The sequence below is a fragment of the Phytophthora sojae genome (assembly GCF_000149755.1).
Source record: "Phytophthora sojae unplaced genomic scaffold PHYSOscaffold_3, whole genome shotgun sequence".
In the NCBI taxonomy this organism is placed as follows: Eukaryota; Oomycota; class Peronosporomycetes; order Peronosporales; family Peronosporaceae; genus Phytophthora; species Phytophthora sojae.
In genome coordinates, this window is record NW_009258117.1 from 3,088,555 (window position 1) to 3,104,509 (window position 15,955).

The window sequence follows — 15,955 nt, forward strand, 5'->3', positions numbered from 1 at the left end:
ACTCGGGCAACAGAGACGAATCTAACCATTGAGCGCACTGTGGGTCTTCCTTCTTAAGTTCATCCTCAAGCGGGACAACTTCAGTGTAAAATTCCACCACGTAGTTCCAGACATCTATATCACACTCCACGGTGTGCTTCAAAATCTCCACCAGTTTGTTCAGTGCACTCAGCACCATTCGCCGCACGTAGAACCCAGCTTCAGTTCCCACAGAGAACCGCTGCCACAAATTCCGCAAAATATCAACCATTTCCTTATAGTTGTCTGCACCTCCGTTGCTTGCGTAACCACAGTACCAGATGAGCGCATTTAATTCCTCAAGACGATAATTCTCGAAGCGTAGCAACAAATCAGCAATCGCGTCAAACGTGCCGGCGATGATCTCCTCCACGCCATCATTCTCCTCCGTCACGAGATCCTTTATGCTCAAGGTTTTCCCGGACAGATCCTTGCGCCCAGTAAGCGACATTGGTATATCAGCTTGCTCGAGTTCATCAACATCGTCGTCGTCGTCGTCGTCAGAGTCATCGTTATCATCACCCATCTCACTGTAATCATCGATCATCGTAGCACAGCCATCACTGGAAGCACTCTCGTCAGCAAGAGCATGAGAAGAGCGACTAGCCTCAGCCATGGAAACTGCCGACTGTCCGTATATGTCACGCATTTCCGCGCTTGCGCTATCGCCCATTTTCGCAAGAAGGCACGCAAACAACTCATCGCACCCGTAAAGCGCAGCGTAATGCAAAGGCGTTCGGTACAGTTCGCAAACTGCAGACATGTCGGCACCACTCTGCACAAGGTAGTTCATCGTAGAAATGACCGAGGAGTTGTCCACATGAATGCTGCTGCGCAAATCAACCGTCGTCTGGTGATGATGCCTGTTGTGATGCTGGTCGTCTCCCATAGGTGACGGCACGGATGGGGACATCGCCGCGATTTTCTCCATAGCCATCCCGTGATCTTTGGCAACAGCAATCATCAGGGGCGTCAACCCTTCACTTGTGCGAACATCAACATCGCAACCATTTTCTATCAGCAGCTGACACACGCGTTGGCTTGCACTAGCTGCCGCAAAATGCAGTGGAGTCTCTCCATGCAACGTCCGAATGTCGACTTGGGCGCCGTAGTCTAGTAAACCCTCCACCACATTCGAGCGGCCACTTTTTGCTGCGAGCGCGAGAGCACTCATACCACGCTGCCAGTTCCGTGCATTCAAGTCGATATTGCTGCCCGCGTCCATAATCGCGTCGATTCCACCGAGGTAGCCCCTTTCTGCGAGCAGCATGACCGGGGTGTTGCCATAAATGTCCACAGTATCAACTGGCGCTCCATATGCAAGCAACTTCTTAATGACGAGGACGGCCTTGTCAGAGTCGCTAAACGTAGCCGAAGCACCATTTGCCGCTTTTGTTGTGTCACTAGTAGACGTATTAATCGTCGCGGGCATCACGCAGGGAGATCCAACCATATGCAGCGCGCTGCGACCGAACTCACCGATAGTCTTCACCTTTGCACCGACCTGAAGCATGTACGACACGACGTTGAAGTGAAGCGCACTGGCTGCAACGTGTAACGGCGTGTTGCTTCCACATTCGTGAGCGACATAATTCACATCTGCACCGTTCCCCAGCAACATTTGCACAGTGGACAGAACACCGCGCTGGCACGCATGCATAAGCGCAACGTTCCACAGCGCTTTGTTGGACGTCAGAATCTTGAAGTAACTGCTGCCCGGGATGAACGCCAATCTGTGGGGTGAAGCCGACTCGAGTAGCAGCTTCATGATGTCTTCGAACGGCCACAGAACCACGTTTTGGCCGTTTACCGTGACCAACACATAGCCGCGCGTGATGATAGTTCCGACAGCGGAGTACCCGTGGGGAGAGATATGCTCCACGACAGCACCATATTTGTATGTCGGTTCCATCGCAAACTCCAAGACACGCCGCCAATCTCCATCAATCGATAGAGTGATCTGGTCCTTGAAGATATCCTCCAGTACTGCCGGGATACTCACGTTGCTGATGAAGTCAACAGCGTGAGTCAAAATACTCAGCGATGTTTCATCGTCAGGAGACTTGCCGACGGCCCACGATCCGTTTAGCTCAGTCAGCAGCGTCTTGAGCGAAATGAGGTTTTCCAGCCCGCTGTTCGACAGCACATACGTAAAGATCGGGATGATGTCGTCGGTCTCAAGAGGCTCCAGCTCGGCAATCGTGTCGTGCTCCTCAGCGTACGTGGACTGGATCTCCTTGATCGTGCTCGTGAGGACGTCGTACTTGGCTGCTGGTAAATGGACTTGGGCAATCTGTGCAAGAATCCTAGACGCTTTCCTCCACTCCTTCCACGAGACCTGGTGCAGCGGGATGTTGAAGTACATTTGGTCTTTTCCCTGCAGCCACCGGACTTTGCGGTTGATGGAGGCCTCATCTTCATGGTACACGCGCCGTAAGTACGTGTTAATTTTCTCCTCCAGCGGGTGGAAGAGCACCTCTTCCACGTGGCGAGATACTGCTGACCGCAAAATATCGAGCGACATCGGCAGTGCGCTGGCCTTCTTGTCGATAGTGCCGTTCGTGTTATCATTGCCTGGATCCTTAAGAGCCGCCAAGATGCGCGCACCATGGTCTTTCACGATGGATTCTGTAAGCTTGGCGTGGAATTCACGGAACTGGCGCAGCGCACCAGAGCTTCGGTATTCGAAGGAGCTGGTAAAGCTCTTGAACTTGGCTGCTTCGGGGGACTTGCTCGTGTGGAGCACACGCCGCAATTCCGCTACGATACGGATACTGCGAGCGTCGATGGTCGTAGTGCGAATACCCTTGGACCCATCTCCCGACTGAAGCAGCCCGCTCGCAGCTGCAGTACCTAGCAGTGCTGCGGACGGCGGTATGGTGCTGCTCCCACCGCCTGATAGACTCTGCAGCAGACACACCCAGGCGCTGGCGTCGTCGTCGTTGGAACCTGAACACACAAACGAAAAGTCCTCGCCGGCCACTTCGAAGCAGAACGGCCTCTTGGTCTCGTCGGGCTCTAGGAAGCGCACCGACAGCATGCCGTCCTGCAGGTGCATCTCTCCGCGCAGCTTGCCGAAGTTGGTGCCCTTGTAGTACTGCAGCGAGGCCCAGTACTCGCCCGTGGCGATGCTGGTCCGCTTGATGAGCACAAAGTACCGGCGCTTCCACGTTTTCCTGCAGCAGCAGCAACAACAACAACCTCTCCAGTTAGCTCAACTCTACCATCAATCCTCGCACTGCGCCCACGTACATGACGTTGGCCTGCTTGTAGAGCCAGCCGCTGCGCACGATCTCGCGGTCGACGCGCACGGACGCCGAGTTCCTGCGCGAGCCCTGCGAGTTGCTGCTCGCGTAGCTGGCCGACAGCTCCGTGCGCGTGGCCGACATGCGCAGCAGCGTCTCCTGGTCGGGCACGCGCACGGCGCGGCCCGTGGGCACGCCGCGCCGCGCCGAGACGCGCCACGAGAACTTTTTGCTGCCCATGTGGCGGTGCGCGGCGCGCGCGTCCTCGGCGGTCTGCAGCACGGGCACGAAGTCGTCCTCCTCGGCGTCGTACTCGCCCACGACGACGCGCGCGCGGCCCGAGCCCGAGTCCTCGCCGTCGCTGGGCACGTCCACCTCGGCCTGGTCGGCGCCGTCCAGGCGGAAGCCGCTGCTGTCGCGCTCCGCCTCCAGCACGGGGATGTCGCCGTCCGACTCCCCGCGGCGTCTGCTGGGCGCGGCCGTGGAGGACGCGCGCAGCGGCGGCAAGGGCGGCGGCGGCGCGCGCCGCGTCACGCGCTGCAGCTGCACGGGGGGCGCCGCCACCTCGTCCATGAGGAAGGTGCTGAAGCTCAGCTGCCCGCCGCCGCGGCCCGAGTCCGTGGCGGGGCGCTCCATGTCGCGCTTGTCCGTGAGCGAGTCGGCGGCCACGCGGTGCAGGTCCAGCGCGCTGCGGTTCATGCGTCCGCGGAGTGCGGCGGGTTCTTCGCCTATTGGCCGAAGCGGGTAGTAGTCGCGCTCGGAATTGGCAGGGGGGCGGGTGGAGTACGATATCACGGGATATGCGTTGAAAGAGGTGCTTGGGAGTGCAGTCCGCCCTTTTTCTAGACGCAGACGGTAGAACTGGATCGGATCATGCAGGTTTTCGACCAGTGCCTCGACTCTCTGTACTGAGTGAATGACGGAGCAACACAACACTCTGGCTATTGCCGACCGTACCTACTGTACTTCTTCCTTGACGGGGATATCCCTACGGAGTCGATCCCTGCCGGCACGACTTCAGTGCCTCAATGGCCGTGATGCCACTACGCCCCGTAATAACGGTGCACACACACACGCAGCACTATTTGTATATCGTAGGCGGCGACTTCGACTTGGAGACGAGGCTGCTTCTATCAAATCGTCCACGTTGAGACGACGGGCGCCAGGTTGTGGGCGTCGGGAAAGCGTGCACGTGTCGTGCTCGCAGCTCCTCGCCGCGGCTCTGCTCGGGTCGCTCGCGACGGCGCGAAGGCGCGAATTGGAGGCTCGATCGGCGCAACCTCCGCGTGACGTTCGCCATCCAGTATCCTACCTACATTAGAGGACTACGTTCATGATGGTCGGTATCCCACAGGTGTCAACGAACCAATGCACCTAATGCAATGATTTACCTTGGCTGCCTGCGCACCGAAACCAGCATTGCCTCGCCGATCGCAGCTGGCTGAGCCGCAGGCTGAGTCGGTGCCGCGTCACGTAGATACTTTCGCGACGGGGCCAGACCCAGCTCGCCAACTTCTGGAGGCGATGGATAGGCTCTTGAACTGCAAGTCGATTTCCAGTTGAAAGAAGTCTAAAGAACCAACGTGCCCACCTTGGCATGTTCCAATTTGCCTCCTCCCCGACTAACGCTGCATTTGTCACGAAAGTCGGAAAGTTTAACGTCTTCGTTCATTGACTCCGATCGTCTGCCTTACTCAGTCGATGTTGCTGATCCGGTGTGCTTGCTACCTCAGCATAATATTATTCTGCCCTACTGAAAAGCCCCCCCCCACCACCACCACCACTTGAACGCATGCCAGAGCATGTCAACGCGTCGCCGAGAATGCGTCACCCGATGCCAGACACCGATTCATCGAGCACAGCGGATGAGTCGCTGACTTTGAACAAGCCATCGTGGCTTCTAACGTGCACGCTGGCATGTACGGGTATCCATGCATGATAGGCATCAGAAAGCGAGGATCTTTACAGCCACTAAAGCCACAACCATTGGGCCAGCAGGTGACGACAAGTGCAGCACCACCCTGGACTCGCAGATGCATCTACTGTACTGTACTCGGAGTGCAGTTGTGCGAGCGACGGCGATGGTGAACTTTGACCCCATAGGCGACTTCGACTTCAGCTTCCTCAGTTCGAGGTGATCGTCTCGGTGCTCACGGGTGCCTTGATCGATTTACCTATCCACGACACCATCCAAAAGGGAACGAATACCAACGAACGACTGTTATGCGTTGGCTCGAGCCTCTGGCCCAGCATCGACGCCGCTTGCAGTAAAGATGAGCGACGCAGAATTCGACTGAATAAACTCTTACGAATGCTTGGTACTGAAGACGAGTTCCTTGATAAGGTCGTGCGCTCAGAGGTTGAGTTCAGTTTTAGCTGGCTAAGGATAGGCTGGTGGTGGCGAACGCGTTGTTGTGTACGCCCCGCTTAGCCATCAAGTGAAGGACTGCTTGTTTCTACTGCCGGCCGCTGAATTTAGCTCGTCCTGGGGCCCGTCGACACAGCTTCTGGCTGTGGATAAGGAAGCTGGACCAGTGTCTGTTTGTTGACATTGGACTGGGGTGCGAAAGCGTGTTGGGTTGCGTGTGCCATGGATGTGATCGAGACAGACAGGGCCCACGTGCAGGTGAACTCAGCAGGCGCCACCAGCTATGTGAACAACTACAAGATCATGACCATGTTGGGCGAGGGCACCTTCTCCAAGGTCTATCTGTGCCAAAACGAGGCTGGCAACGAATTTGTAAGAGCGTTGGATAACAACATACCACAGCCGCTCCTTGTGCTAATGCTTTGGTTTTCACTATGCAGGCACTCAAGGTTATCAACAAGTCCATCCTAAAGCGCAAGCGCGAGTACAAGCGCGTCGACGGAAAACTCATGCTCTCCAACGCCTTCCAGGTGAAGTTCGTTTCTGGTGACGCCCCCAACGCTGCAGGACTGATGCTCTCTTCTCTCTAGAAAGTTCAAAAGGAAGTGGCCATCATGAAAAAGCTAGCGCACTCGAATCTGGTGCGGCTGTACGAGGTGATTGACAGTCCGGCCGACGACAAACTCTTTCTGGTGCTGGAGCTCATTCGAGGTGGTCAGATCATGTACTGGGACGACAAGCAGTTCCGCTACTTTGCACGCAATACTTCGAGCGGCGTACTGGACAAGGACATGGTGCGCGAGTGCTTGCGCGATGTTGTGGCTGCCCTCGATTTTTGTACGTCTCTTTGCTTTGATATGCTTTTAAATTGCCAAAACACCAACTAAAGGTTGTGCTTCCATGTTGGTCCAGTGCACCGCAACCACATCTGCCACCGTGATATTAAGCCCGAGAACATCCTTCTGTCTGGTACCCAATACAAGCTCGCCGACTTCGGCGTCGCGTACATGAATGAGGATGCACCAGCAGTTGCAGCCAAAGCGGGGGACGCTGCCGCGTTAAGACTTCGTAGCACGGAAGGAACGTACCATTTCCTGGCCCCCGAATGCACCACAGGAGATGAGTACGACCCGTATCAAGTGGACGTTTGGGCACTGGGAGTGACCATGTTCACGCTGCTAGTTGGAATGCTACCGTTTGGTACGAGTGTTGCGTCGTTGAGTGACGTTATGACTTCAATTCGCGAGGACCCGCTGATCCTTCCCCCCGACCTCGACCCGGAGTGTGCCGACATGCTTACAAAGCTCATGGAAAAGAACCCTCGGCTCCGTATTACGATCCCACAGCTCAAGACGCACCCATGGATCTCACGATCAGGTGGCGAGTTGGATCGGAGACCGTCAGGACTCGAAGTCATGGTCACACAGCAGGAGATCGAAGCGGCCTTCACGCCCGTCAACAACTTTATCCTCGTCATGAAGCTCAAGATGAAGATGTCCTCGCGCTTAAACAGCGCCCGAAAGTCGCTCGCGAGCAGTCCAAACAGCAAGCGGCGGGTTGAGGCGGTACCCGTCACAAAGCACGTTCCTCTTGCTTTGACTCCACTAAGCGCAGACAAATTCGATGAAGGGATCGAGCTTGTCTCGTCAAAGACTATGGAGATGGCTCCGAGCGAGCAGCCGCGCGCAGGCAACGACCGATTGCAACGCCGATCGAGTCGCTTGGTCGAGTCGATTAGTGAGACGGTGGGCTCCCTGACGTCGACCTTGACTCGTCGAAAGAGTCAGATAGGGGCCGCTATTTCGTCAGCATTCGACAACACAGTCACTGCCGCGTCGCCCCCTGCAACAGCAGAAAACTCGCCAGACAAGCCAGACGCTAGTGGTCGTCCACGCCCACGCGTATTGCTGCGCAGCATGTCACGACGTAACTCGTCTATCCGATCACTTATCCCTGACATCTCCCAACGCACAGACAGCGCGAAAGCACCGGGAATCGTAAAGGACGATCCATCGCCAACCAAAGGCGATGGAGAAATAGAGGACAAGTCCGCCAGAAAAGCAGAAGAAGGGAAGCTGTTGGCCTACAGACTGACAAAGCGCAAGTCGACCTCACTCCGAGGGTTCTCGCGGATAATCGAGATCCCAGAAGGCGCGGGTACATTAGAATCAACAAGCCCGACAAACAGGAAAAAGAGGCGAGAATCGCTACCAGGAGGGAGGGACCCCACTACTGCGCTCCCAGCACCAGATACGACAGCCTCTGTATCACCTGTTGAAAAGGACGCATCCGCAAGCAAAGCCGAGAATGACAGCAGTCCACCGCCGCGAAGGCTATCACGGAAGAACTCCATGTCATTCCGAGCATTAGTCGCGACACCCAACTTATCAACGTCTGTGGATGGCAACGAAAGCGAAGTAAACGCTGGGGTTGCTCTGCCTTCTGAGAGCAGTGGTGATGGTTTGCAGCAAAAGGAGCAGTCGACGGCGCGACTTGCCACCACACGGCCCGTCATTCTTTCACGGAGACTATCGACAAAAAGTACTCGGTCCATTCGGTCGTTGGGCATTTCCACTGAATCGTCTCCAGGCGAAGCGCGAGCAAAGCAGACACCTCCACCGAACGAGATCCCTCAAGTGCAGCCCTCTCCGAAAGAGGGTCTTGGCTCTGATGATGCAGTCTCACCTGTTCACACGAGCAACGAGTCCCCCATCAAGTCTGCCTCCCCGAGCCCGACTCGTGCGATATCTGCGCAGCTATCGAGACGCCACTCGATGTCGTTTCGAGGTCTTGCTCCGATGTCGCAGGACGCAACGGAGACGGAGGCATCGCCAAATGGCGACGCGTGCAGCAAGTCGCCCCTTGGGTCTAGCGGGAATGAGTCGACGTTGAGTGCTGGGGGTACTTCACCAACCCCATCGAGCCCGACCAGCAAGCTGTCACGGAGACTGTCACGTCGGGCGTCGACCTCTTTTCGCGCTCTACCCCCTACCATCGATGTACCAAAGCGTGATGAAGATCTCAAGGGAGGTGAAGGTGCTGCTCCCAGAATTTCTCCGAGCGAGTTGTCGCCGATCAGAGCTGCGATTGATTCCCCGACATGCACAGCACCAGCTTCGTCACCAGTCAGCAGCAGCTCCGATACAGCGACCTCCCCACGAACAATCCCTCCAACCAGCCCACTCGGCTCACTGAAGGTGAAGATCAATGGATCGAGCGACGAAGACATTTTGCAGCCCATCCGAAAGGCGAAGCTGCCGGTTCTGGAGATGCACCTGTCGCCGATATCGTCGCCCTTGACGTCCCCCGCCGCTTCCCCGCGCAAGGTTCTTAATGCCAGTGACGATGAAAAGTCGGAAGACTCGGCTACACCCCGAAGACGCTCGAGCAGTCCGTCCAAAACTTTAGAGACAACGGGTCTCGCGTCGTTCAAGCCCTCCCCTCTACAACGAAAGCGGTCCTCCAGCTTGAACCTGGACGGGTTTTCGTCCAGCTCGGACGAAGGAGAGAAACAGTCGGTCTCGGTTCCGAGCAGTGTTGGCAAGAGTCATTCGCCAACAACTAGCCGACCCCAAAGCAGCCTTCCTCCTCCAGTACTGGAGGACCCAGACTCAAAAAAAACGCGCAAAAGAGCGACCTTACCAAGCAGACCGAGGTCGCCCCTCCCTGAGTCCGAAAAGAGGCCTCAGTCGCCGCCAAAATCCTCAGAAGACGACGATTCCAACAGTGCGTTGACGCGGAAGTCGTCCCTGGCGAAGGTGCTGGATGAATGCTTGACTGCTGGCCGGGCCGCTGACCGAAATATTGACACGCTAGCTCCGCCACCCGAGGCAACTGAAGCTCGAGTGAAGCCCCTCACACCCACCCGACGGCACCAAGTCCCGCCTCTAGTTCGACCAGAGCTCGACCACAGTGCGCTCAGTCATGGACGCCACCACCAGATCGCGCCTTTGGGCTCCATCGAGAAGCCCCCACGAGTGGAATCTGCGACCGAGCGAGACGGTCATCGGTCTCGGCGGAGGTCCCTCGTCCAAGCTCAGGACTCGATGCGGGCGCTGTTCGGCGGCAAGAACACGGTCCGCCTGAGTATGCTGGACGAGAAGCGAGGCGCCAACTATGTCACGCCCAACAACGCCAGCGCCAACAAGTCCAAAGTCTGTGGCATCATGTAAACTTAGTTATTACTTTAAACAGAGGAGCGAAGTACAGGATAACTACTGTATGAACAACCGCCACGACAAGCTTTCCTGTGCGAATCCTCCACAAAGCCAAGAGAAAGTTCTTGTGAATCGACGACTCGACGTCGGTCAAAGATGTGGCGGAGGAAGCCCCCACAGAAAGTTTTGGCTTCAATGTAAAATGCAACGGGTCGATCCTGTGGTGTGGGTATTCGTGCAGTGTAGTTGGGTTTCTCTATTGATTTCAAGGGGTCAAAGCTCAAACATTGCTGTCGCGCGCCACACACTCGACCACTCTTGAGCTTTTGGCGGGACCCCCCTCTAAATAGTGACATCGTCACGATTCGAGCGAGATTCGTCCACTCTTCAATTAGCCGCTTCAACAGCAAGTGACTCGCTCACAGGATGGCGGTGCAGGCCCCCGCTCTACCGGCCATCGCCACGGGCTTCGTGCGCAAGTTGTACCGCATCCTGGACCACGAGAGCGCGGCGGTCATCGCCTGGGACGCCGACGGCGCGTCCTTCGCGGTGCTCGACCCGGACGCCCTGGAGACGAACGTGCTGCCGCGCTACTTCCGCGGCCGGCTGAGCGCCTTCCAGCAGCAGCTGAAGGAGCACAGCTTCAGCTCGGAGCCAGCGGTGCAGGGCCAGGAGCGCTACCGCCACCCGCTCTTCCGAAGGGGCTGCCCCGAAATGCTCAACCAGATCACACACACGCCGTTGCCTCGGAAGAGGCCCCCGAGGAGGAAGAAGCGCAAGCAAGCAGAGACCGATGCACCCTCAGCAGCTACCACGAGTGAACTCAAGGTAGTCAAGAGCAGCGCCGATAGAGGCGTCCACCGACTTGCACCGCGCCCAGAACCGGAGCCGCAGTACAAGCACGCCACTGTGGACTCGGCAGTGCTAGCGGGTAACCCCCTATTTGCAGAGGACGAGTCCTCATTGAGCGGGTTCGTGCCAGGACTGACGGTGGACAGCTTGGCAGTGCAGCCGGTGGAGCTCACTACACCATTGGTCAATGGGCTCAAGGAGGAGGCGATGCCCGACGACGTCATGGAGGCTTTGATGCCATTGCTGAGCACGTCCCTGTCCACGGACGGACGAGAAGCGATGAAAGCCGCTGCGTCTGGCGTTGGAGCCAACAGCACAAGCAGCACAGGCAGCCACAACATCTTCGCAGAGGGCCGACCGACGGTTGTACTACCGCCACTGCCTCCGGGCATCGTCGAGAACGGCCAGTTCTCCAACGACACACTCGACAACCTCATGCGCTGGGCCTCGGCCAACGGAGCCAGCGCCTCATGAGCCAAGCACAGCAACTCAACAAACTCAAGAAATACTTACCGTATCTGCGTTGTTAAATAATGTTGCAACTCACTGCAACTTCCCCCCGTCATAATGACATCAAATAGTGCCTTGGACACTTGCCCCGGACAGTCTGCACCCTCTTTCACTTGCTCTTTGCAATCCGCTCCCCTCTCTGTCCGGCCCCAACCGCCCGTTTCCCGATAATAATTAGTCGATCAGTGGGTCGCCATGGCGGTGGGCATCCCCACGGGCTTCGTTCGCAAGCTGTACCGCATCCTGGACCACGAGAGCGCGGCCATCATCTCGTGGGACGAGGGCGGCGCCTCCTTCTCCATCCACGACAGCGCGGCGCTGGACGCGCAGGTGCTGCCGCGCTACTTCCGGGGGCGGCTCTGCGCCTTCCGCCAGCAGCTGCTGGACCACGGCTTCGCGCGCTGCGACTGCGAGGAAGACGACGTGCGCGAGGAGTACCGCCACCCGGACTTCCTCAAGGGCCAGCCCGGCCGGCTCAGCAAGATCGAGCGCAAACCCACGCGGAACGCCAAGACAAAAACGAGCAAAAACGTGTCGGCTCCGGCGGTTGAAGCGCCCAAAAGGATCTCGCTCAAGGTGACGCTCAATGTGCCGCCCCCGCTGGACGCCAGGAAGAGGGGGCGCAGACAGGAGCAGGAGGTTGTGCAACCCACCAAGAGGTTGAAACCCACTGCCGAGTTTCAGCAGCAGCAGCAGCAGGTTCCAGCTAAGAAGGCCAAGAACCCGCTCTTCTCGGACGACCCCGAGCCGGGGGCGATGTCGCTGGCCAAGTTTGTGGAGGGCACGGGGCTGTTGCCCGCCAGCTCGGAGCTGCCTGACCCGATCAGCTACCTCAGCAAGGCGGCCAGTAGTGCTAAGGAGAAGACTATTGCACCAGCAGCACAGGAGACGACAGCGGTGGCCCATATGTTCTCGGATGATATGGTTAAGTCGACGCTGTTCTTCCTACTGTCGTCCTCGTGCACTGGAGTTGAGGGAAATAGTGCTGGGGCCGCTACGCAGACGACCGCCACGACGGCCCCAAATACCGCTGCAGTTGCTGCGACGGATGCCGCGTCGACCCTGGCGACGGCTATGACGACCTCGACCACGGGTTTCCTAGCGTCTTTGCTCGCTTCTTCATCAACAGGAGGCACAGCCGCGACGCCGTTTGCGCGCGGTAATAACCCGCTATTTAGTGACCAGACGACGGACGGAGACGACGACAGCATCTGGAATATCCTCGTCTCGTCATCCGTGGACCGCGTGCGCAGTGCAATTGACGGAGTACAGTCCCCGCAAGAAAAGTTGCGGTTGATTCTGGAGGAGCGAGAGAAGCTGGAGGAGCAGCGCAAGAAGGTCGGCGCGCCGGCGGGACCCATCGTGCCTAGGATATCTGAGTGCAATGCACCGGCAGCACTGGAAACTTCTCGACCACAGCAACAACAGAACCCACTCTTCGCCACAGAACCTACTTCAGACTTGAGAATGGGACTACGAAGAGAGCCGGCTGAAGACGATCTGTGGAAGCTGTTGATGTCATCGTCCATCGACTCGTTCAGGCGGGTAACGGACCTGGAACTGTGATCGACAGGCGGTAGGTGGAAAGTTTAGGGAGATTTCAATAACACTGCGATGTGGATTGTATTACTTTGTCGTCATGATGAATGTTTGTGTGTTGATATGCGGCGTGCTACTCGTAGCGAAGATTTTAATGAATGAGGAGTACTGTAGTTCCGAAGCTGACGATACCGACATTTTGAGTCGTGCATGCATGGTGGTCCCAGGGGCGAACCTACATACAAACTAGGGGGGGGGCACCGCTCCCCTCTCAGACTTTGGTGCTGGGTCTCTGTCTGGGTGGTCCGTCATCGTACCGTGAGCGGCGCCACGCTGAACAACCGCCCGCGTTGCACCGATGTAAAGGTAGACTTCAATGCGCGGATCGGAGTACTGTCGACGAGGTGCGCTTCTGCAAATATCATTTTTTGTTCGTTTAGGACAACTTCAAGTCGGCGGAATCGCAAATGTTTGTTGAGTTGTTGGGTACTATCACATTCCAGCCACGGCCCCCATCCACAATAGTTTTTCCAAGCCCTCCAATCCCGTTATCAGCATGGCGCGTTTGCTGGGATTCTTTGAGACAACGGTGCCAAGCTGGTTGATGTCGTTCTGGGTGACCTTGAACTTCGACTTCTCGAGAGCAGCCGCAGCTTGTTGTACCTCAGGATTCTTTACCAACTTCTCGATCGATTCGGGGTTGTTTGCCAACTTGGTGAAGAACTTCGGGTCGTTCTCCACCGCCGTCTCCAGCTTCTTCATGACGGGGCTATTTCCCAGGGCTGCTGCAACATCCGGATCTTTGCGCAAGTTGTTGATCTTGTTGCTGAGGCCGGTGCTTTTGGTCTTGCTGGAGAGGTCTTTGGGTTTGATCTTTGCTAGGACCGAGGAGAAGATTCCTCTTTCCTCCCTCTCAGCATTCTTGTCGTTGACCGAAGCGTGGTCAACCATTGTAAGTGGACGGTTTCTCGTTGCCTGCAGCGTGTCGGTGTGGTCATCGGTAGCCACGATGCCGTCGGATGTTGCACAGATACTGAATAGCAGGAGAAGTAAAAGCGGTGGGCTAGCTGCATGGTCCGCGTCTTCGTCGAGTTAGTTGGAAAAACACTGGTTGGCTTGGGGCTGTGCTGTCGAAAGAGCGGATTTCCAACTGGCAACTACGAGCACGCCGCAGCCATGACTTTTACCTACCGTGCCCACTTTTTTAAAACAATATAAATCGAGAAACAGGGCAAGCATTGACCGTTACATATAAAGTAGCACCATTTCATCATAGTTGTTGTGTCTCTGTAGATTACCATAATGTCATACCCTTTTAGACTTTACTGCGTGGTTTGCTCAGTTAGCAAACGGATCCGTATCGTGCACAAAGCTAAACCTCGTTTTTTTACTAATCAATCAGCAGTTTGTTCGTCAACCACATAGATAAAACCATGATTTGCTTTTACTTCGGCACATTTATTTCATGGGAAAGCCCTTCAGCAGCAGGTCGAACGTGCGTGCGTGAACCGGCTTATGCCGAGACAGTAGCTAGTGCACGAACATCACTGCATAGTAACGCGAGCCTTCGAAATAAAAATGGCGGGGGTAACGTGCTGAACGCGAGATTAAAGCCACTTCTTACTCATTTTTGGCCCAGTTATTTCGTGATGCGGTCGCCAACACCAACCAAAAACAGCAACAACCAAAACCACGAGTGCTACTCCAACTACAGCCGGGGCCGGCTTCCTTACCAGCCACCCCATGGTTCCAAGGGCCTCCTTCAGCTTACTAGCTTTGGCGGGATCCGTGGCAACAACTGCGCGGAGCTGGTTAATGTCGTTCTTGGTGATCTTGACGTTCGACTTCTCCAGCGCAGACGCAACTCGTGCCATATCCGCCAATATCTTGACAGATTCGGGAATGGCTTCTTAAGTTGGAGAAGAACCTCGGGTCCTTCTCCACTGCCGTCTCCAGCTTTTTAAGGGCAGGGCTTTCCAGAGCTGCGGCCACGCCAGGATCCTTGCGCAAGCTGTTGACCTTGTTGTCTAGGGCGATGTTTTTGTTTTTGCCGAACATACCCTTGATCTTCGCTAGGCTTGCGGAAAGGACCCCTCTTTCCTCGGTCTCGGCATCGTGAGCATCACCCTTCGTGAGTAAACGCTGGGTATTGGCCTGCAGGATGCTGGTTTGGCCTTCAGTCGCTACGGTAGCGTCGGATGTCGAAAGGATGGCGAACAGCAACAGGAGCAGAAAGTGCATGCTTTTCCTTCGTCGAGCGTCGAGCTGAAGAAAACGCTGGTTGGTGGCTTTGGGCGAAGGAGCCGATTGTAAAGTGGCAATGACGCCGAGCGCCAACCACCAGAGACATTGTACTCATTGTTCTCTCTACTAATAGTCAGCATGATTCAAATACTAATTGCGCCGTGTACTAATACTTGGATAACATACAGATATTTTTCTGGGATAGCAGTAACCCCGGAGGGCAGCCCAACACAGATTAATTAGGCGGCACCTCGGTAGCTGAAGCCGGTAATACTGAAGCCGGAAAACTGGCCCCGGTAACTGAAGTTAACTGATTGTCTATACTTTCCATCTCAAATCCGAGACAAGCTCGAGATGTCGGGGATCAGCGGTGTCAGGTTGTCGCCGCGAGGCCGTAAGTGATGCACATTCAACTACATGTATTAATATTACTTGACAGGTAAGGAAGTACAACGCGCGTTTTCAATGGTGCACCTCCAGCCGAACACACGCACCAAGTACGCCCCGAACGATCCGTCACCTCTTTAACCCCCTCGCACTCAAGTGCGTCTAGTACTACGTTGCTGAGGTGGCTACTAAAAGAATAAAGAAAGAAAAGTTTGCGTCTGCAGAAGATGATAATGGTCGACGGGCGAAAAGCTCATAAATAAAAAAATCCTGATAGGCATTAAGTCAATGTAGCAGATGCTGCGGCTGCGAAGCAGGCGCAGGAGATGCGTTGTAATGGAAAGAAAATTTACATGCCAGGTAACAGGTAAGTCGTAGATTTCAGAGCTTCTTCGTGCAACGCGTGCGACTTTGTTTCTCGTTGAATTGCTGCTATGGCGATAGAGATAGTGGCGGAGCGACCGCGGTGAAGATGCTCACACTAAGTTCGTTAGCTATCCAGCCTATGCATAGCTCTCGTTTCCCTGCAAACCAAATAGGATGTGGTCGCCAATGAGTACAGTAGAGGCCGTAGGCAGTTTAGCAGTATGCCTCATCTTTGAATTCACGTGTCTCCCGTCGAATACGTAGAATTG

At 55.9% G+C, this 15,955-nt stretch overlaps 6 protein-coding genes across 6 annotated transcripts; 3 read left to right on the forward strand and 3 right to left on the reverse strand.

Moving 5' to 3' along the window:
* Window positions 1-3,227: 3,227 nt before the first annotated feature.
* On the reverse strand, window positions 3,228-3,962 carry PHYSODRAFT_497566 (hypothetical protein; the record flags this gene model as incomplete). The annotated part of the gene is made up of 2 exons (XM_009524624.1): window positions 3,228-3,857; window positions 3,933-3,962. 2 exons carry the CDS (start codon window positions 3,960-3,962, stop codon window positions 3,228-3,230), a joined length of 660 nt encoding a protein of 219 aa, XP_009522919.1.
* A 1,891-nt stretch (window positions 3,963-5,853) lies between these two features.
* On the forward strand, window positions 5,854-7,379 carry PHYSODRAFT_422555 (hypothetical protein; the record flags this gene model as incomplete). Its single annotated transcript, XM_009524625.1, has 4 exons — window positions 5,854-6,003; window positions 6,072-6,161; window positions 6,222-6,468; window positions 6,544-7,379. Coding segments are annotated over 4 exons (1,323 nt in total), but the record flags the coding sequence as incomplete, so codon positions are not given.
* A 2,835-nt stretch (window positions 7,380-10,214) lies between these two features.
* PHYSODRAFT_493012 (hypothetical protein) lies at window positions 10,215-11,114 on the forward strand (the record flags this gene model as incomplete). The annotated part of the gene is made up of 2 exons (XM_009524626.1): window positions 10,215-10,897; window positions 10,964-11,114. 2 exons carry the CDS (start codon window positions 10,215-10,217, stop codon window positions 11,112-11,114), a joined length of 834 nt encoding a protein of 277 aa, XP_009522921.1.
* A 1,110-nt stretch (window positions 11,115-12,224) lies between these two features.
* Window positions 12,225-12,716, forward strand: PHYSODRAFT_489217 (hypothetical protein; the record flags this gene model as incomplete). Its single annotated transcript, XM_009524627.1, has 1 exon — window positions 12,225-12,716. One exon carries the CDS (start codon window positions 12,225-12,227, stop codon window positions 12,714-12,716), a length of 492 nt encoding a protein of 163 aa, XP_009522922.1.
* Window positions 12,717-13,181: 465 nt separating this feature from the next.
* Window positions 13,182-13,640, reverse strand: PHYSODRAFT_298429 (hypothetical protein; the record flags this gene model as incomplete). Its single annotated transcript, XM_009524628.1, has 1 exon — window positions 13,182-13,640. One exon carries the CDS (start codon window positions 13,638-13,640, stop codon window positions 13,182-13,184), a length of 459 nt encoding a protein of 152 aa, XP_009522923.1.
* An 861-nt stretch (window positions 13,641-14,501) lies between these two features.
* On the reverse strand, window positions 14,502-14,930 carry PHYSODRAFT_285383 (hypothetical protein; the record flags this gene model as incomplete). The annotated part of the gene is made up of 1 exon (XM_009524629.1): window positions 14,502-14,930. One exon carries the CDS (start codon window positions 14,928-14,930, stop codon window positions 14,502-14,504), a length of 429 nt encoding a protein of 142 aa, XP_009522924.1.
* Window positions 14,931-15,955: the final 1,025 nt, after the last annotated feature.